At 55.3% G+C, this 20,266-nt stretch overlaps 2 protein-coding genes across 2 annotated transcripts in view; both read left to right on the top strand.

Moving 5' to 3' along the window:
* Nucleotides 1-854: 854 nt before the first annotated feature.
* Nucleotides 855-7,434, top strand: ARSI (arylsulfatase family member I). The gene is made up of 2 exons (XM_017515035.2): nucleotides 855-1,740; nucleotides 5,142-7,434. Exons 1-2 carry the CDS (start codon nucleotides 1,430-1,432, stop codon nucleotides 6,538-6,540), a joined length of 1,710 nt encoding a protein of 569 aa, XP_017370524.1. The 5' UTR covers nucleotides 855-1,429; the 3' UTR covers nucleotides 6,541-7,434.
* A 6,058-nt stretch (nucleotides 7,435-13,492) lies between these two features.
* LOC108293562 overlaps nucleotides 13,493-20,266 on the top strand; it is a 27,781-nt gene continuing 21,007 nt past the window's right edge. The window contains exon 1 of the mRNA XM_017515034.2: nucleotides 13,493-14,214. Coding sequence (XP_017370523.2) covers nucleotides 14,153-14,214 — 62 coding nt within the window. The 5' untranslated portion in view covers nucleotides 13,493-14,152. The remainder of the gene's footprint in view (nucleotides 14,215-20,266) is intronic.

Below are 20,266 nucleotides of genomic sequence, written 5' to 3'. Positions count from 1 at the left end.
TGAAAAATCAGAAGATTACGGACCTGGAATCACCGGTCTGTATTCCTGCCTGACTATGGTCAGCTGGAAACCAGGCTGTGATTTTTAACTTGCTGTAGCCCCTGTGTCTCCTTAGGGAAAGACAGCTATCTCCTGCTCTACTCATTTCTGATGCTCCTCGGGTTCCAGAGTCCCCCAAGCTTGCCTTCTCTGGTGTGGAGGTTTCCTTGGGTAGGCGTTGGCCTAGGTGACCACTGGGGCCCATTCATCCATTCATTCATGCAACAGATACTGATTGAGCTTATACTGTGTGCGGCACCCTGTGGATACAAGATGGATAAAACGGCCCCTGCCCTCTGGATTCCGGCGCTGGCATTCTAAGATTCTAGTTGGGAATTGCAGAAGGAGGAGGAGGGAGGGGTTGAGGAGAGGGGAGCTGACAAGGCTACAACCAAGCTTCCCGACTAGCCCCGCGTGCTTGCCAAAGGCTTGCCATTCTCCGTCGCTTTCTCCACTGGCTCACCGAAGGGAGCTGCCCCTCCGACAGCCACGGTGCGCCTTAGAGAAATAGCCAACGACTTGCTCTGTGACTTAGACGCGTTGCGGCTCATCTCAAGGCCTCAGTTTCTCCATCTGTAGAATGACCCGGATGGACTAGAAAATGATGGGCTTTCCTTCCAGGGCTGGCATTCAGAGAGGCTAAGACTCCATGATCGAGGAATGTCTGACCCAGCCATTCCAGAGCTGTTCCATCGAACTCCAAGCAGCCCCACTCCCTCCTTTCCTCATCCCGGTCAGGGGCGGGCGCTGGAGCCGGCAGGCCGGGAGGGCCTGGGCTTCCCGCCCGGAGGTGGAGCCGCTGCTCCGCGTCCCGCCCCTCCACCTGGGGATCGGCCCCGGCAGATGTTACAACTTTTTCGAATTCTCTCCCGCGTTGTCCCCTCGACCCGCCCAACTCGTGCCTCCCTCCCCTTCCCTTCTGGGGTCCTGCCCACCTCCCTGCAGGGAGCTGGACTGTTCTAAGGACTCCGGGTGGGGCGAGAGGCCGGGAAAGCAGAGGCGAGAGAAATTAGGAGGCGGGAGAAATCCAGGGCAAGAAGGAAGAGGGGAGTCAGAGAATGGCAGAGAGCACTTTTTGGAAGCCGCCACGCCGCGTCTCAGGCTGGCCGGGCTGAGCTGGGGAAGAGGGAGCGAAGGCGGCTCAGGGCCGGCGCTCAGGCAGCGGGAGACAGCTCGGCGAGGGCCTGACCTCCCCAGAGCGCCCCGCTGCGGCCGCGCAGATCTGACCCTGCCGTCCGGCAGCCCGTCCCGGACCAGACACTGGGCCGCCCCGGGAGGCGCTGAACGCCCCCGCAGCATCCAGGCCGGCAGGCCGGTGGTGCGCCCTGGGCGCGCGAGGTGGTGAGGCCCCAGGTGTCCTGCGCGCCGGGACGCGCGGGCCGGCTTGGCGATGCACGCCCTCACTGGCTTCTCCCTGGTCAGCCTGCTCAGCTTCGGCTACCTGTCCTGGGACTGGGCCAAGCCGAGCCTCGTGGCTGATGGGCCCGGGGAGGCCGGCGAGCAGCCCACGGCCGCTCCGCCCCAACCTCCGCACATCATCTTCATCCTCACAGACGACCAAGGCTACCACGACGTGGGCTACCATGGTTCAGATATCGAGACCCCTACGCTGGACAGGCTGGCGGCCAAGGGGGTCAAGTTGGAGAATTACTACATCCAGCCCATCTGCACCCCTTCGCGGAGCCAGCTCCTCACAGGCAGGTAGGCGTAGCTTAAGGCCTTGGGGCTGGGCACCTAGGCCCCAAATCAACCCATTTTGTAGATTTCTCCTGACAGTACCACCCCATGCTGGGATCTGGGAAATCTCCTATTGGCTGTGTAATCATTACTAAGTCCCTTGTCTTCTCTGGGCCTCAATTTCCCTTCCCTTACACTGAATGGGCTTCATCATCTTTGAGGTCTTCTTGCTTTCATGTTCCAGGACACTCACATTCCACACAATGTGGAGACATCTGGTCATCCCTTTGTTAGAGGAACATGGCAGCCTCCGACATTTATTGCTGCTTCTATTTATGGACGCTGAGCAAGTCATTTAATTTCTCTAAGCCCCAGTTTTCTTGTCCATAAAATGGAGCAAAGAACAGTTTTCATCTTGAAAAGAAGTGGCAAAGGGGGAGTGAGTTGTGTGTGACCTGCCTGGCTGTCAATATATGGCAGGCTCTATGTCACCTGAGGGATTCAGGTCCCCATACTGTTTGGTGAATACATTGGGAGAAGACCAAGGAATTGATAGGTGGAAGAGAAAGACACATACAATGCCATGACCTGTGTAGTCTTAGGCTGGTTACTTCATTTCTCTGAACCTCTGCTTTTTCATCTGCAAAATCCTCCCAGGTTGGCTGGGAGCCCCAAGTAGACATGCTGCTTTTTCGGTAAGGAAACGTCCACAGGTGAGGCAGCAGGATTACAGGATGAAAAGAGCAGGGAAACAGGAGGTGGGGGTATGGAAGGCAAACTCTGGCCACTTAGGAGAAAATCCTTTGGCAGAGCTGAAGCTAATTCTCCTTGGATAGGGTCCAAGGCATGCTTTCTCCCAAGTTCCACCCAACAGCCACTAGTGTGATCTCAGGAACCAGAAGCCTTAGTCGTCCTGTTTCTTAGTCTCACTATTTCTTGGTTGGGAGCAATTGAGGCAAGGACGCAGGGAGGGCCCAGCTTGGGGCCTGTGCTCAACTTCAGGGTCTGTGGGAGATGGGATTGAGAGGCCAGGTGTTTGGCAGGGATGCTGGAGCTGGGAATCAAATGGTGCCCTTTCTTCTTCTGGTCTGGCACTCCGCGTTCAGATCCAGGAACCGGAAGGAGAACAGAAGAAAGGAGGGGTGTGAATGGGTTGGGGTGGGGTGCGGGGTGGTTGTGTAGTGGTGAAGACCCATGTTGACCCGCAGAAGAGGGAGGAATCTGCATTCCCAAGAGTTGTACACAACTTAACGTCTCTGTCCTAAGAAGTGACTTTTGGTTTAAGCAGAGGAATGAACAGACAGCAACAGGGCAGTGCTCCAGTCCCCTGCTCTGCGTGGCTGGCCAGTGCCTGCCCTCCACCCCCTGCAGTTGGCTCCATCTCACTGATGCTTATAGTGCTCATTAGTGTTTGTTAACACATCCAGTTGTGTTTTGTGATGCTGGAGACAGGCAAAGTTTCTCATGTGACTCACTTGCAGATGGGCTTTGGTGACTCTTAGCTGGCCCATCCACTTTACAAACCAGTGCTCCACGGCACCCCACCTCTATGAAGACAGACCCAGTTGTGACTCAAGGCCCTAGGGTGCTTCTCATATCAATTCCAATCACTTATTAGCTTGACTGAGGCCTGGAAAGGCCGTTATCACCAAATGATTTTGAGCATGAGTTGAGTAGACCTGGGTTCAAAGCTTAGCTCCACTGCTTGTCAGCTGTCTGAACTTGGGTCGTTGCTGCACTTTTGACTCAGTTTCATCATATGTAGAATGGGGATGGTAATAAACTTCCCCGCAGATTTTTAAAATGAGATTTAAATTAGATGATGTGTGTGTATGGCACATAGTGTTAAAAACGGCTGTAGTAGCTAATTATAGCTAACAACAGTATCAGCTTTAAGATAATGAAACCAAAACAGAGAAACTCCTCCTGTGCTCTGGTTGAAGATGTCAGGTACTCAGGGCTTGGCTTAATTTGGATGCCTGGGGGTGAAAAAAAGGTGTGGGATTCTAACATACTTGTGAAGTTCCAGGCTTCTTATGTACTCTGGGACTTTCAAGACTTGAGTAAAGGCAAGACACCATAAGCAGATCACATGGGACCCTCGACCACAGAAGGAGGAAGCTGGGATGAGAATGAGTAAGTGAGGAATTCAGGATTCGCCTAACCATTCACTCCTGCCTCAGGGTGGTAGCCTGGAGCAAGGGTCATATGGGCTCACAGGCAGGCACATGGGAACTAGTTGTGAAAAACTGGGAAACCAGACGAGTCTTAGAGATTTCCCATTTCAACCAACTCCTACACAGGAGCAAACTGAGGCCCCCATATGGGAAGAGACATGGCAACCCAGTTTGCTGAAAAGGAGTCCCTGCTTGGACTCTACTTGTATTTATGTTCAAGTCCTGGCTCTGTTCCTGACCACTGAGTGACCTTGGGCAAGGCCCTTCCCTTCTCTTAAAAAGACCTTAGGTCCTTTTTAAGATGAGATGAGTAAACTAGGGGATGAATTGGGTCCCTTCTGGCTCTAAAACCCTCTTGAGTGTCATTCATTTATTCATTTCATAAATAATCGAGTGCTCTTTGAACATCACTTGGGTGCTAGGAATGGAAGGTTGAATAAAGGACGGTCCCATTATATGTCACTGGGCCCAGAAGCATGTGCAAATGAGTATAATCCCATGGCCAAGTAAGAAAATGATGGTGTGTACTAAATGCTAGAGCAACCCAGAAGCAAAAGTGACTAATTCTTTAGCAGAGTTATGAAAGACTTCATAGCATGGATAACATTTGGGCTGAGCTTTGAAGAGTGAGTTAGAATTTGCCTGGGAGAGCAGGGCTTGCTCTAGGCCCCAGAGCAAGTTAACAGCTTAGACCTTAGGGATTCTGGAGCCAGACTGCCTGGGTTATAAATCCCATTCCAACTACTAGCTGTGTGAATCACCAGGCAAGTAATTTAATTTACCAAGCCTCGGTTCCCTTATTTGGAAAATGGGAACAATAATATGAACCTTCTAATTTGTGGGGAGGATTTGGTAAGATCATTCACGTAAGAGGCTTAGTGTAATGCCAAGCTCACATTGAGTGCTCGGTATTAGCTGTTGTTATTGTCATTATTAACCTGGGTTCAAATTTTAACTCCCCAGCTTCCTAGCTGTGTGATCCTAGGTGAGTGGTTTAACCATTCTGAGCTTCAGTCTCCTCAGCTGTAAAATGACAATATGATCGACTTCCAGTGATTTTGAGGATTGGATGAGATAATGCATTTGAGGTGCTTAGCACATGAGATAATACCTGGTGGTTGCTGTAATTATTTTTGCTGGTAGCGCTGGGACCAGAGCCCACCTCACAGTGGTATTGGGGACTTGGTGGCCAGAGCAATGGTCTGTAGCTCACCTGTGCCTTCTGTGCCTTCCCCTCCTCCCCACCAGGTACCAGATCCACACAGGACTCCAGCATTCCATCATCCGCCCACGACAGCCCAACTGCCTGCCCTTGGACCAGGTGACACTGCCCCAGAAGCTGCAGGAGGCGGGTTATTCCACCCACATGGTGGGCAAGTGGCACCTGGGCTTTTACCGGAAGGAGTGTCTGCCCACCCGCCGGGGCTTCGACACCTTCCTGGGCTCGCTCACAGGCAATGTGGACTATTACACCTATGACAACTGTGATGGCCCAGGCGTGTGTGGCTTCGACCTGCACGAGGGCGAGAATGTGGCCTGGGGGCTCAGCGGCCAGTACTCCACTATGCTTTATGCCCAGCGTGCCAGCCATATCCTGGCCAACCACAGCCCACAGCGGCCCCTCTTCCTCTACGTGGCCTTCCAGGCAGTGCACACACCCCTGCAGTCGCCTCGTGAGTACCTGTACCGCTACCGCACCATGGGCAACGTGGCCCGACGGAAGTACGCGGCCATGGTGACCTGCATGGATGAGGCTGTGCGCAACATCACCTGGGCTCTCAAGCGCTATGGTTTCTACAACAACAGTGTCATCATCTTCTCCAGTGACAACGGTGGGCAGACTTTCTCGGGGGGCAGCAACTGGCCGCTCCGAGGACGCAAGGGCACTTATTGGGAAGGTGGCGTGCGGGGCCTAGGCTTTGTCCATAGCCCCCTGCTCAAGCGAAAGCGACGGACGAGCCGGGCACTGATGCACATCACTGACTGGTACCCAACCCTGGTGGGTCTGGCAGGTGGTACCACCTCAGCAGCCGACAGGCTAGATGGCTATGACGTGTGGCCAGCCATCAGCGAGGGCCGGGCCTCGCCACGCACGGAGATCTTACACAACATTGACCCACTCTACAACCATGCTCAGCATGGCTCCCTGGAGGGGGGCTTTGGCATCTGGAACACGGCTGTGCAGGCTGCCATCCGTGTGGGTGAGTGGAAGCTGCTGACGGGAGACCCCGGCTATGGCGATTGGATTCCACCACAGACACTGGCCACCTTCCCGGGTAGCTGGTGGAACCTGGAACGAATGGCCAGTGTCCGCCAGGCTGTGTGGCTCTTCAATATCAGCGCTGATCCTTATGAACGGGAGGACCTGGCTGGCCAGCGGCCTGATGTGGTCCGCACACTGCTGGCTCGCCTGGCCGAATATAACCGCACAGCCATCCCGGTGCGCTACCCGGCTGAGAACCCCCGGGCTCATCCTGACTTTAATGGGGGTGCTTGGGGGCCCTGGGCCAGTGATGAGGAAGAAGAGGAAGAGGAAGAGAGGGCTCGAAGCTTCTCCCGGGGTCGTCGCAAGAAGAAGTGCAAGATTTGCAAGCTTCGATCCTTTTTCCGTAAACTCAACACCAGGCTGATGTCCCAACGGATCTGATGGTGGGGAGGGAGGAAACCGTCCTCTGGGTGTTCCCCCCACTCCGGCTTGGCCCTGCTCTTTCTCAGGGAGAAACCTGTCACGTCTCCATCTACAGGGAATTGGAGAGTGTAGATAGAGTCCCTTGGTTGAACTGGGTGGGGAACCTAGTTGGGGGTGGGTGGGAATAAACCAGGCTGGGATATCTGTGTCTCAGTCCTGCCTCCTCACTGACTTGCTCTGTGACCTCAGGTGACCCGCATGAGCTTTTGGCCTTGGTTTCCTCATCTGTAAAATGAGCTGTAATGACTTTGTGACTCTGTGGTGTGGCCCCGGAGCCTGGGGCCATGGTGGAGTTTCTGGCCGGCCTTGCCACCTGGCAACTCATTTAAGGCTTCTCCCTTAATGCGGGATCTTTATGGTGGTGTTTGGGTGAGGGGCCGCATGGGGGGGATCTCAAGGCCTGGCCCCCAGCGGAAGGAGGCATGGCAATCTGGCTGCTTTCTACAGGGACCCCCTGAGCGCTGAGGGTGGAGGCGCAGGGATCAGGGCGGAGGGGTTGAACCTGGGTCTTCACGTGGCCTAGGCCAGTCGTCAGGTCAGACTGGTGTCGGTGGCTGTGGTGCAAAGCTCTTCTTCCTTCCCCTCCAGGATCCAGAGAAATTGGCTGGGCCATTAACCACTGCAGCACTGAGGGTGGTGGAAACAACTGTGAAGAGCGCCCGAACCAGTACTCAGGACACCTGGGTTCTCCTCTGACCTTGGGCACACTTCTTCCGCTTTAGGCCTTGATTTCCCCACCTACAAGTGGGGATGCTAGCCCTGGCTCTGCCTCCCTCACGAGGCTGGGAAAGACTGGTCAAAGCGAGGTTGTGGAGGAGCTTGTGAACTTGATTAAAGTGTCATGATGTGGAAGCGAGGGCTGCAGTGCTATCTGACTATGAGTACGTGTGGGTGTGCGCAGGTGTGTCCTGGGGGCAGGTGTGAACTCACAGTTGGCCGAGTGAACAGGAGGGGAGGTGGACAGACTGGCTAGGAGGTAGAAGGGATGGGAGTCCTGCTGCAGACCCACTGTGTGACCTCAGGCAAATCTCTGACCCTCTCTGGGCCTCAACAATCCACTCTGTTCAGTGGATGAGCTAAGAGCATTTGACCGTTCTGGGCTAGCGTGCATGTGTGTGTGTGCATGTGTGTGTGTGCATGTGTGTGTCTCTGTGTATGTGTGTGTGTGTTGGGTTGGGGGCAGGCTGAGTGGTGGAGAGGCCACGGCGGTTGCAAAGCCCGCCTGCCGCCTAGCGCGCCTCCATCCGCACACTGCGTTCTGCGTATCTCCCTTCAGGTTCCAGTCGGCGCAGTGTGTGTAGGCGAAAGCCCTGCTGTGAATTTTGAAAATAGTTATTTTTGTCACTGGCAAAGGAGGCCTGTTAGGACTCATCAGCTTGTGGATGAGCAGGATGGGTGGGGTGGGTGCAGTATGTGTGGGGGTTCAGGTATTGGTTACAGAGCCACATCCCCACCGCAGAGGTGGCTGAGTCCACGAGTGAGGGTCTGGCCTGAGGCTGCTGGGTGGAGGTGACCATTCACGCGCTAGGCCCCTTCCTCCTGGCCCTGTCTTTTTTACCCCTTATCACCTCCCCCAACTAGAATCCTTCCCTGCCTCCATGATGTTGATGCCTGGCTGTGGTGGGCAGGACCCAGGACAGGCAGAGGCCTCTGGATTCCAGTGAATTTCAGTCTGCTCGGGAGGGAGGCTCTGAAGAAATCACCTGCTAAGGCAGTGGCCCAGGCCTGACACACCCTGGGAGATGAGCTGTCCATAGCTCGCCCACTCCTCAGGGTACTCCAGCTCTGCTGGGTGCTTGTCACAGCTGTGTGGGCGGGGCCTTTCCAGGGTGGCATGGAGCCAGGGCTTCCCTGCCACTCCAGGCTTGCACGAGTTGCATGGAGGCCTCTCCCGTGCCTGCTGAGTCAGCCCTGCCCAAGGCCTACCCTCCAGCTTCAGTCCCTACTTCTTTCCCACAGCCCCTGCCCTTTAGGGTCACAAGTTCAGGACCATGAATGGCCCTTTGTGCTGTCCCCTAATCACTGAGGCTTACTCCCCCTGTCACCAACCTAAATCAAGAAAGACCAGCTGAGGAGGGGCTGGCACCTGTTCCTGGTGCCCTAAGAAGGAGGCTTGGTCCCAGGTTTCGGTCCAGTCTCAAATCCAGTCCAGAACTTGGCTGGCTCAACCTAGCACCCAGCAAACAGCCTGGTGGCCCCACGCAAGCTTGAGCCTGCAACCTGGTCTAGGGAAGCTGGCGGCTGGCCTAGGCCTGAGATTGGTGGAGTCTTGGGTGCCCCAGAGCATTCAAGCAATACGATGACAGGCTCAGCCTGTTGTGACTTCTGCTCTTCCCAGCAATTAGCATGGCTCCCACCTGCCCCCTCCTATCTCCTGTGGCCCAAGTTTCCTCCAGCCAGGGCACCTGGGTCTGGACTCTGCCAGGCTGCCAATTGGCACTGCCAGGCAGGTGCTTGTGCCATTTGAGCACCTGTGCTGGTGGGGAGGGAAGGGAAGGCAGATCAGAGACAGCTCCGGCTCCTCAGGCCACAGATCTGGGGAAATGGAGCCCAGAGATGCCTGGGGAGACCCCCTGTCTCCCCCTTGGCTGCACCAGATGGCAGCTGATCTGCCAGCTATAGAGGCCAGAGCCAGGGGGCAGCCTAAGCTGGGCCCTGCCAGTGGGGTCGTGGGCTCTGGTGACCCATCTCCCAAGGGCCAAGAGATAGTGCCTCGCCTGGGGGGGCCGGTGCTCTGGGCTCCACCTTTCTCAGGAGAAAGTGGAGGTTCCACTGGGGAGACCTCCTGCAAGCTCTTCCAGGACTCGAACTCAGGCCCTCTAACTGCAGGGCGTGCTGTGCTGCCCTTGGCCCAGAAGCCACTGTCCTCTGTCTCATTGCTGTCTGTTTCACTCTGCCCTGCACGGAGTGCCTCCTGTGTGGGGAGACCTCAGGGACAGTGCTGCTCCCTGATACCTGACTTTCCCCACTTCTTCATGTAGGCCTTGCCTTACTTACCGCAGTGAATGAATCCAATCACCCTCCACCCAGACCCTCAGCAGGACCATTTCTCTCTTGGCCCACTTTCTACCATTCTGCCCCCCACGCTCACTGCCCTTAGTGGGACAGGCCCGTGGGGACCCTTTGGGTGGCATGCTTTCTGTGGTGCCTACCCCGGCCCTGCAGGACCCAGAGGCATTCAGGCATATGTGTGTGAGCGCATGTGTGGGCTATGGAAGGTGGCATTTGAACCAGCTGTCACAATGCCACTGGGGCTACAATCACCCACTGTGGAACCCAGCCCTGCTCTCCTTTTGTCCCTTCTGTCTCCATGGGGCACTGCCTGTGTTCACATGCCAATCCCTATTCTGGCATGTCAGGGCTGGGTTCAGCAACCTCCGGGGCTCCCACCCCTGGCCACCAGCCCATAGCATGCAGGTCTGCTCTCGAGCGCCACACGCGTGTTGCAGATGGGGGCACACGTGCTGCCTCTTGTGCCTGCCTTGGCCCTGGGGAGTGGGGAGTTTGGCAGGAACAATCCCCCTGATGCAATCATCGGCTCATTCTCTCAGCGCCACAGAGGCACGGCTGGCTCCTCAGTGCCCGCCACCAGCGGGCACAGCTGCTAGCTTCGCGGGCTCAGGGGAGGAGTTGAATTAGCAGTCATGCCTTCTCAGCAGAGTGGCTGTTACCCTCAGGATGGGGTGGTGCCCATCCCAGGCAGTGCCCACACCCCTGAGCTAGGCTCTGGAAGCCTCAGAGGCTCAGAGGGGCATGTATGTGTGCTCACGTATGACTTTCAGAGGGGACTTTTCCTCCCTCTTCTCCCTCCTTTTCCTCCCTCTTCTGCCTCTGCAGCCATCTCTCCACCACCGGGGTCCTGCAGCCAGCAACTTGCCCATCCCTCAGGACCACATGCACAGTGCAGACCAGCAGGGGAGGGAAAGAAGAGTGACAGAAAGAGAGGGAGATGGAAACCAGAAAGGAAGTCAAAAGGATGAGAAGGACAGAGAACCGAGAAGGAAAGATGCAAGGGAGGGAAGAGGGAAATTGAGGGGGAGGGGAAGGCAAGAGGAGAGAAGAAAGGAGAGTTGAAGCCGGTCGCAGCGGCTCACACCTGTAATTCCAGCACTTTGGGAGGCCCGGGTGGGTGGATCACAAGGTCAAGAGATCAAGACCATTCTGGCCAACATGGTGAAACCCCATCTCTACTAAAAATACGAAAATTAGCTGGGCATGGTGGTGCGTGACTGTAATGCTAGCTACTTGCGAGGCTGAGGCAGGAGAATCGCTTGAACCTGGGAGGCAGAAGCTGCAGTGAGCCCATATCACACTGCTGCACTCCAGCTTGGTAACAGAGCAAGACTTTGTCTCAAAAAAAAAATAAAATAAAATAAAAGGAGAGTTGAAAGGAGAGATGTGGAAGTGGGGAAGAAAGAGGCGACAGGAGCAGGGCTGTGCTGGCCCTGCTCCCAATGGCCACAGAGGCTGCCCCCATGGTCCCCATCACAGACACGGAGAGATGTGGCCATCTTCCTGCCTGTATTCCTTCACACCCTCCTCTGAGGGATGCCAGGGCCTTCCCCACATACTCTGCTCACTTCTGAGCACGCTCCATTTCAGCAGGGGGAATGGGGAGAGGAAACAGGGGTCAGGCCGGCACCCAGGCATGCAGGACTGTCCCGGTTCAGAACTTTATACTTTCATTAATACAGCCTCATAGTCTCACAGCATAGTTGCTTTTTTGTTTTCCTGGTGAATTTTTAAAGCAGCATCATCGTTCCTTTGGCACCCGACAAGCTGGAGAGCCTTGTGATTTCTCTCCATCTAGCTCTAGTCCTTTGTTCTATGGAAATTGCTGCAAACTAGGCTTAGACAAGGTGATCTCCAAGCCATGAGCTAAACTCCAGTGCGGACTCAGGGAACAGTGCACTGGAGTGCGGGGACTCAAGACGATGGTGTGTGCTTCCGTGATTCAGGGAGAGGGGTGTGAGGAGAGAGGACTTTTGAGTTTCTTGATAATAATTTCCCATTTGTTGAGCATGTATAGTATCAGCCACTGTGCTTGTCTTATTGAATCCACAGAACAGCCTGGAGGTAGGGAATATTATTGACCCAATTATGCAGATGAAGACACAGAGGCACAGAGAAGTTAGGATATTCATCCGAAATCACACAGCCTGTAAGTTGTGGAGTCACCCTAACTACTAAGCAACACTGCCTCTCCTGTCCCTGTGCAACGGCAGGTGACCTCAGTGGTCACTAAGGGCTCTTCCAGCACTTTCTTGTGTGGAAGCCATCCCCTCCTGGGGGACAGGCTAGAGGGTCTGGGGCAGGAGTGGCAGTGCAGCCCTCCCCTACCTCCCCACAGAGGCCTGTAGCTTAGCCACCGTGTTCTGTGCCCTGCCCACTGCCCACCGGCTGTGCAGCCCCCGGGCACAGGCCTCTTCTCTCTGCCTCTGAATTGCAACGTTGGCGGCAGAAGCGGGAAGCATATTGTGCGCAGAAACAAAGCTGAGTGGTTTTCCCTTTTTCTGAAGGTGGTAATGGTGCAATTAGTGGCTAAGCCATTACCCCCCTCCTCCCTTGCTCGCCTCCCCTCTTCCCCTCTGCCGCCCTCCCTTTTCTCTCCTGGGATTGTGGCTGAATGGGAGAGCTCGCCCATCATTCTCCCCCACCCCCCACTCCCAGGAGGAGGGGCAGAATGGAGGGGTTATCTGGATGTCTCCAGGGGGTCCCTGGATGTAGGATAGTGAGTCAGGGACTTTGGGGGTTTTGAGAATACCAAGAAGCAGGTAACATCTCCTTCAAGTGAGAGGACTAGCAAGGCAATGTGGAGGCTCAGAAGGGGTGGGCTAGAATCGCTGAGGGTCTGGATGGCTGGATCCTTTTTTCCATCCCATGCTCACTGGGGGAAGGTGCTGGCATGAAGCCTCAGCCCACCAAGCTGTGAAATGAGCCAAGTCACCCTCTTTCCTGAGTGCAGAGGGAAGGGGTATGCAGGGTCTGAGATTCCAAGTCCAAGCTAGAGTGATGGGGTGGTCATGGGCCTGCTTTAAACCTTCATTTTCCTACTCTAGAACCTAGAAAGAGGCCTCCTGTTTATGTAGTTCCCAAAGGCCTTTACAGCCCTTAGCCCATTCCATCTCCATGGCCTTCCTCTGCAGGGCACCTTCGTTCCTCTGTTGTGTAGAAAAGGAGGTAGAGGCTCAGAGAGGATAAGTGACTTGCCCATGATCACACAGCTAGTAGATGTCTAAGAATCGGAGCTCAAACTCAGATCCTTAGGCTTAAATTCCAGTCTCTTTTCTTCTTAACTCCAAGACCTTGAAGAAAGATCTTGTGGCTGTAGGTATGGCTGATGCCCTGAAGAGCGGAAGTCAGCAGGGAAGGTGCCCACAACATCTGGGGATGAAGATTTCAGGGCAGGTCTCCGGCCAGTGGCCTAGCCCAGGTAAGCCATGCCATGCTCACCTCCCAACAGCTGCCTCTCGCCTCTTTTACCTTGAGTGGAAGCACAAGCAGAAACTGGGACATGAGCCCCAGGAGACCAGATCTCCACGGTCCCCTTGGGGGCATGGGGTGGGAGAGAGGCTGTAGAAGAGGGCTCGGGAGGGGAGCAGCTGTCACAGCTGTGAGAGGTGGGGGTGAGCAGGGCTCAGGGACAGGAGAGGCAGTGTTGCTTAGTAGCAACATTCAGGGCTGCTCCCTCCAGAATCCTGGGGTGTCCTCTGCGCTTCTCCGCCAAGCTAGAGTGCTAGCGTGATAGATACGGTGGTAGAAGAGCTGAGAGAGCAGAAGCATAACAAGAAAGACAGAGGCAGAAGCCAAAAAAAAAAAAAAAAAATACAGAGGGCAACAGAGAGACAGTTACAGAGACTACAGTGATCCACAGAGGGAGAGACATCCCCGTGAATTAGCCATCGTTTCCCTGTAAGCCTTAGAACCCAGCTGTTGCCAGGGCAACGGGGCAATACCTGTCTCTCCAGAGATGAAGTTGCCAGGGTAACTGCATCCTGTCATTCTTTCCTGGGGACCATCCGGAATGCGGCACCCACTGGCCGTTACCATGGCAACTGCCTTTTTGCCCCACTTAATCCTATCCCGTCTGCTACAAGGGCCCCACAGTTGGAGGTGGGGGAGGTGGGAAGAGAAAAGATCACTTGTGGATGAAGTTTGTTCTATTCCACCTCCTCCAGCCCCTCCTTGGGTCCGTCACCCCAGGGGTGCTGGGTCCATCCACCCCCAGGCCCACACAGGCTTGCAGTATTGTGTTCAGTATGGCCAGGGCGTCCGAGAGCAGGTTTCGCAGTGGAAGGCAGGCAGGTGTTGGGGAGGCAGTTACCGGGGCAACGGGAACAGGGCGTTTCGGAGGTGGTTGCCATGGGGACCTGGATGCTGACGAAGGCTCGCGAGGCTGTGAGCAGCCACAGTGCCCTGCTCAGAAGCCCCGGGCTCGTCAGTCAAGCCGGTTCTCTGTTTGCACTTGGCAGCACGGGCAGGCGAGTGGCCCCTAGGTCCGGGAGCAGAGCAGCAGTGCCCCAGTCCTGGTCCCCCAGTCCCAAGCCTCGCCTGCCTGCCCAGCGCCAGGATGGCCACCATCACCTGCACCCGCTTCACGGAAGAGTACCAGCTCTTCGAGGAATTGGGCAAGTGAGTTGTGTCTCAGGGAGTCCTGGAGGGCATGGTGGGGGGGAGGTCAGTGTCTTGAGCGAGGTGTGTGTGCCTGCCGTGCTTGGGGAGCATTCCTGTGTATACAGATGAAGGCAGACTACATGAGTTTGGGGGTACCTGCCTGTGCACAGAGCGTCCAGAGTCGGGTGTGGGCATGTTTGTGGGTGCACAGATGTGCCAAGCTAGCCAGGCAAGTGTGTATGTAGGGACGAGGGGTTGACAGTGTATGCCAGTACACACGCACACACATACACACACACACACACGCATGCACACAAGTACACACAACCTGGATACACACAGATTCTTAGAGACTCAGGGTTAAAAAGGGATTTTCCTAGTCAGCTGGGTCCAAAGCTGGAATTCCTTCTCCAGTTTTGCCTTAGGTGGCCATTTGGCTTCCACTTAGATACCTCCAGTGACAGAGAATTCACCAGCACCCGGTAGTTCTTCCTGACTTTAGACACCTACAGTGACTGTACAGAGTGGCCAACTTCTCCCTCCCCACCTCCCCCTTCTCAGCTCCTGCCAGGAGTGAGGGCATCAGTACAGTAGGGGTTAATATCTGAGCACGACAGTCTTCCCGGGTGTTGGGAGGTGGGGAGGGGCAATCAGGCAAGCTGTAGCGGGGGCACTGCTGTTTCAGGGGCTGGGGCATGAACGGTGCAGCAGCTCTGGATCTTTGGCAAAGTTGCCCAGCCCAGAGCTCATTTTCTGTCCTGACGGCTGCTGTGGAGAGGAGGGAGGGAGGAGGAGGAAACAGGGGAGCCCCTGTGGGTGGCCCAGTGGGCTGTGGAGTGGCAGGGATGGGCTCCTGGATGTCCCAGTTGGGTTTCCGGAGGATCCTGGGATGGGTCAAGAGTTGGGTGCATTTTGGAGACAGAGTTTACCTTGTGGGCAAAGAAGCACCGATGCCCTGTTGGTTTCTGCTGTGGCCGCAGGAGCACAGCGGGGAGGGGCCCTGGAGACAGGTGTGTGCTGCTGTGAGTTCTGAATGTGTTTGCACCAGTGTGCATTTTGAGGAGGAGTGATGTGTGTTGCTGTAAAAGGACTTTTGAGGGAAATTGATTGTGACACTGGGGTACACTTGTGTGGCCCGAAAGGGTGTGCAAGCATTCATGCATGTGCACCAGGAAGAGGTGCTTCATGTGTAAGGCCTGAAATGCAAGTGTGCCTGGAAAGGGTGCCTATGTCCTGTGAGTATCACAGGAGTGCTGCTGATTGATTGGGTCGAATGAGAGCAAGGACGTGGACATGACTCATTATATGTGCACATGTATGGCAGGTTAGAGCTGTGTGCACATAGGAAGACACATGTGCATGAGGTCTGGGGGTGTGTGAGGATGCTCATGTGAGATGCGGACACAATGGTGTTCCTATGAGGTCTTGACATGAACATCTTTGAAAGCTGGGGTCATGCACACAGGAAGATGTACGGGTGTGTGCACACGCATGTGTGTGCGTGTGTGAGGCCTGGGCTTACAGGCTTGTGTGGGAGTATGGGTGTTATATGCATGTGTGAGCTCATGCTGGTGTCTGCATATGTGTAGGAAGGAGGTGGCCCTGTGACTGTATACGAGAAGGCTGCTTGCACACACACGCGCGCGCACACACACACACCCAGACTATCCTACAGGCATATACCGCCTCCCATGAGCACACATACCCATGTGTAGGTGTGTGTTCATTCTTATCTGCAGACTTTCTGCTTTTCTGAATGTGCTTTTATTGGGGGTAGGGGCAGAAACAAAATGTTTGGGGCTTCTCTAGAGGACTGAGGTTGTCTACAAACTTGTGCAGGGACCCCTCTCCAGGTGTTTTCCAGTGCGCGCCTAGAATCCAAGAATTCCCTGATTAGCGACGAAGCTGCCTTTCAGGGAGTGACCAAGACTGGGTTCCGGCAGGACTGTGTCATGAGTACAGTGAGATGGAGCTGAGATGTGACTCAAGCACTCAAAGTGAAAATAAAAGTGATGTTTTGCCCCGAGAGGAGATGGATAGCATTAAGACTGGGTTTTGTGGGGACAACTTGGCACAGAAACCCTTCGTGAGACTTCACAAGGAATTTCAGGGGCAAGGGAGCCCTGGTGTGGCCATGGCAGGAAAACCGAGGGTAAAAGGCATAGCTAGGCCTTCTTTAATCAATTTCAGGCTTCTTCCTTCCAGAACCATCAGTGCTCTTAACCTTTTTTAGGTCACATATTCCTCCAGGAATCTGATGAAAGTCTAAATCTACGTTCCCCAGAAAAACGCACAAAGCTCCGAAATGTTGCATGCAATGTCAGGAGCTTGCAGGACATTGGGAAGGCTGTGTATGAGCCAAAGGTTGCGGAAGCTTGTATCGGAGAAAAGGGGATGAAGTGGCCTGGTTCCACACCTCTGATGTCTGTGTTAAAAAGACCAGAGCACATCACTGAGGAGCCTGGGGCTCCTGCTCTGCACAGCAGCTTCAGTCTGAGCATCCAGTGGTGCAGGGAGGGGCAGTGCCCTGCATGGCCATTAAAGACACAGGCTCTGTCCCTCACCACCCATAGCTCTGTGACACCGGGCAGGCTGTGCTACCTCTTCCCCTCTACTTGTAGACTAGAGATAAAAAGGGCTGTGAGGATTCAATGAGATTGTGCATGTAGAGACACAGCCTTGAGCCTGGCACACGATGGGCCCCCCAGGCCGATTGCTACCGGGATGACTGTTGTTGTTCTTAAAGGCTGGGCAAGGCTAAAAGCGAGGAAAGGGACCTGCTTGTACCTTTTGTCTGGAGTCGGTCCATCCAGGGCTGGGAGGAGGTTCACCAAACCGTGCTTCCCTGCTGGCTGGCCGGGAGGCAAATACTCCTCTTCTGTGGAAGGAAGCCATGAGGGTACCTGCAGGGCCTGTCCTTCGATTGATGACCCATGGTTCCTGCCAGCTGGGACACTGCAGTCACCACCCAAAAGCTGAGCCCCCATCCCAGAACCCACTTCAGATCACTAGCAGGGTGACTGGAAGACGCAGCCAGGTTGGCCCTCAAAGGGCACACGGGAGCCTTTGGGTCTCCCTCTTCAAGGCCTTGGGCTGCCCAGCTGGAGAGGTGGGCAAAGCCCTCTGGAGGGCTTCTGGCACCCTGCCCAGTGGGGTCTGGCTCAGAACTGCAGGCCTTTGCAGAGGCCCAGGTAGGGCTGGCTATGGATGTGAGAGGAGCTGCTCTTCTCCAGCCCTGGTAGGCAGCCCTCTGGGAACCTGTGATGGGGCCGGAGCCCTGGGCAGGGCTTCTGGAGCCTCTTGATGCTACTGGACTGCAGGTTCCACTGAAGCATATGAATTCAGATGAGTCAAGAACTTGATTCCGGTCCCCTAGAAGGTTGGGGTGGGGCTGTCTCTTGGGATCCAGGATGAGCTCATCCTTCCTCCTTTGACCCAATCCTCTTCTCTCCCGAGGATGAGAGAAATAAAAGCCCAGACCCTAGAGGCACAGAAGCTTGCAGGAAGCATGCTGGACCAGCTCCAGGGTTCAGTGTGGACTGAAGCGGCCAGGCCCGAGCTCCCAGCATACCCAGGCTTCTCCAAAGACCTCTCTGAGAAAGGGAAGAATGCTGCTTATTGGGCGAAGGGGTGGATACAGGTGCACCAGAGGGCCCAGGGAAGGGGTCCCGTTCAAGGAAGTGGAAAATGAACCTTTTCCAGCCTTTGGCATTCTCTGGGCTTCTGATCCTTCCCCCAGGAGGGGTTAGAAAGGCAGAAAGTTGTCCTACAGCCTGTGTCATCACTGGGCTGTATGGGAAGAGTCTCCGAAGGAGATTTTACTTGAGAGAGGGAGCGGGAGGGAGGAAGAGAGACTGGAGAGAGAGCTTAGCCCACTCTTTTCTCTCTAGAAACAGATTTGAAACTGACTCAAGGCAGAGTTGGGGTTGGAGATGGGGTTGTCGGGGCTGCAGTTGGCCAGCCTGGTTGACAGGGAGGAGAGGGCACCTTCCTCCACCCGGGCTTCTTCTCACCTGGGCTGATCCATGGGTGGCAGTGTGGCCCAGAGGCAGCTCCCTGCACTGAGGTCCTGGGGCCTGGGTGCTCAATTCTTCTCGTGGGACCCGAGCTCTAACATCTGTAGAATGTGCTTAGCAATTCTGCCTTTCCCAGGCAGAGCCGATGGGGGGATGGACAATGTCATGTTGGAGAGAGAACACTGGGCATCCATGCACCCGAAAACTGGGGGCCGTACTTTTCCTCCACCTCTTATACCCTCTCCTATCCACAGCACTTTGGGGCCAGTGAGGCTCTTCATCCATGAGCTCATCTCTGGCGGAGGTGGGCAGGGCTTACTCATCCATCTTACAGATGAGGAGACCGCAGCTTGAGGAGGTGGAGAGACTGGCTCAGGGGATTGTGTCCAGGCCTCCAGCACCCGGCATACAGGGAAGACTGCTGAGAGGGATTGCAACTGGTGCCATAGCTGGAGAACGTCCTTCCTCTTGCCCACTAACAAGGGAAGAGGAGCAGTGGCCACATGGGCAGGGGAACTCTGATGTTGCTGATTTTTCAATCATGATTCCACCTCTAATATACTGGGCCATCCTGGGTGAATCATTTGCCCTTTGTGTGCCTCAGATTTACCATCTGTAAAATGGGGATCATAATACTTCTGGAGATGCCTGCAATGCCCCTTTAGAGATGCCACCCTCTGTAGCCTCCCTCTGTGGAAAACACACATGGGAAATTGCAGACCCCCAGAACATCAGAATTGTAAGGACCATGGAGGTGCTCTGCTCATTGCATAGATGGTCTTTGCCTTGGTCTTTGGGAGTCAACACTTGGAGAGAAGTGGCTTGGTTTGTCCAAGGCCACAGGAGAGGCAGGGCCTGGGCTTGGGGACTAGATGATGTGCAGCGACCAGAGGCCAAAGGATGGGAAATTGAGGGGCAAGACCTCAAGGAAGGGGTGGCAGGAACAGGGAAGGGACAAGCTTTCCTCCCTCTCCTCCAAGCCATCAGAGCCGCAGGCACGCACATGTTCTGGTGCACGCTGCAGCCCTCCGCCCCCGCGCAGCCGCCCCCACACAGGCTGAGACACACTGACACTCTGCTGAGCCTCCCTCCCTCCCTCCCTTCCTCCCCACCTCCCTCCCCAAGCACACAGTGATACTGCCGCCAGCATCCCTTGCAGTCCGGGCCATGGCCATCTCTGTGGGTGTGGGCAGAGCCTCAGAGCGCAGCACCTGCATCCTGTTGCTGATGTCTGCATGGTCACACACACCTGTGCATCTTCACACAGCTCATAGGAGCACACACATGCACATGGACACACATATACACTGGCTGTGACAGGGCATAGAGCATCGGTCCATCTCCCAGTGCAGGGAGAGCAAGATGGCGCTGGCTGGGTTTCTGGGCTCTCTCTGACTCTGTCTCCCTCTATGCTTGTCTCTCTATCTCTCTGGTTTCACTCTGCCTCTGTGTCTCTGCCTCTGCCTCTGCCTCTGTCTCTGTCCTCCCTTGCCTCAGTTCCCTTTCTGCATGTGAACTGCCTGTGGTCCTCTCTCCCAGCTTCTCCGTGGTACTGTAAGAAGCCTCCCACCCCAGGCAAGCCTGGTGCAGCCCACCCTGCTGAGACCCAGTCCCAGACCTCTAGGTCTTCGTGTGGCATGGCTGTCCACCACGGAGTCAGGGGGGGCTCTAAGGCCAGTGAGACTCTCTGTGCTGGAGAAGGTTGAGGGCCTTGGTGTCTTGGGGTCATATAAAAGGAGGAACACGCCGTGCACAGTCGCATGTACCTGTAGTTCCAGTTACTCGGGAGGCTGAGGCTAGAGGATCGCTTGAGTCCAGGAGTTCTGGGCTGTAGTGCGCTATGCTGGTCGGGTGTCCGCACTAAGCTCAACATCAATATGGTGACCTCCCAGGAGGGGGGGACCACCAGGTTGCCTAAGGAGGGGTGAACCGGCCCAGGTCGGAAACGGAACAGGTCAAAACTCCCTTGCTGATCAGTAGTGGGATCATACCTGTGAATAGCCACTGCACTCCAGCCTGGGCAACATAGTGAGACCCTGTCTTTAAAAAAAAAA

Source organism: Cebus imitator, unplaced genomic scaffold (genome assembly GCF_001604975.1).
Source record: "Cebus imitator isolate Cc_AM_T3 unplaced genomic scaffold, Cebus_imitator-1.0 Scaffold540, whole genome shotgun sequence".
Classification (NCBI taxonomy): domain Eukaryota; kingdom Metazoa; phylum Chordata; class Mammalia; order Primates; family Cebidae; genus Cebus; species Cebus imitator.
This window is presented reverse-complemented; position numbering and strand designations above follow the sequence as displayed.

Excerpts from the sequence above, each read along its gene's own strand:
- ARSI (XM_017515035.2), top strand. The coding sequence starts at position 1,430 with ATGCACGCCCTCACTGGCTTCTCCCTGGTCAGCCTGCTCAGCTTCGGC. Across the intron at positions 1,741-5,141 it reads AGCCAGCTCCTCACAGGCAG|GTACCAGATCCACACAGGAC; the intron begins GTAGGCGTAGCT and ends CCTCCCCACCAG.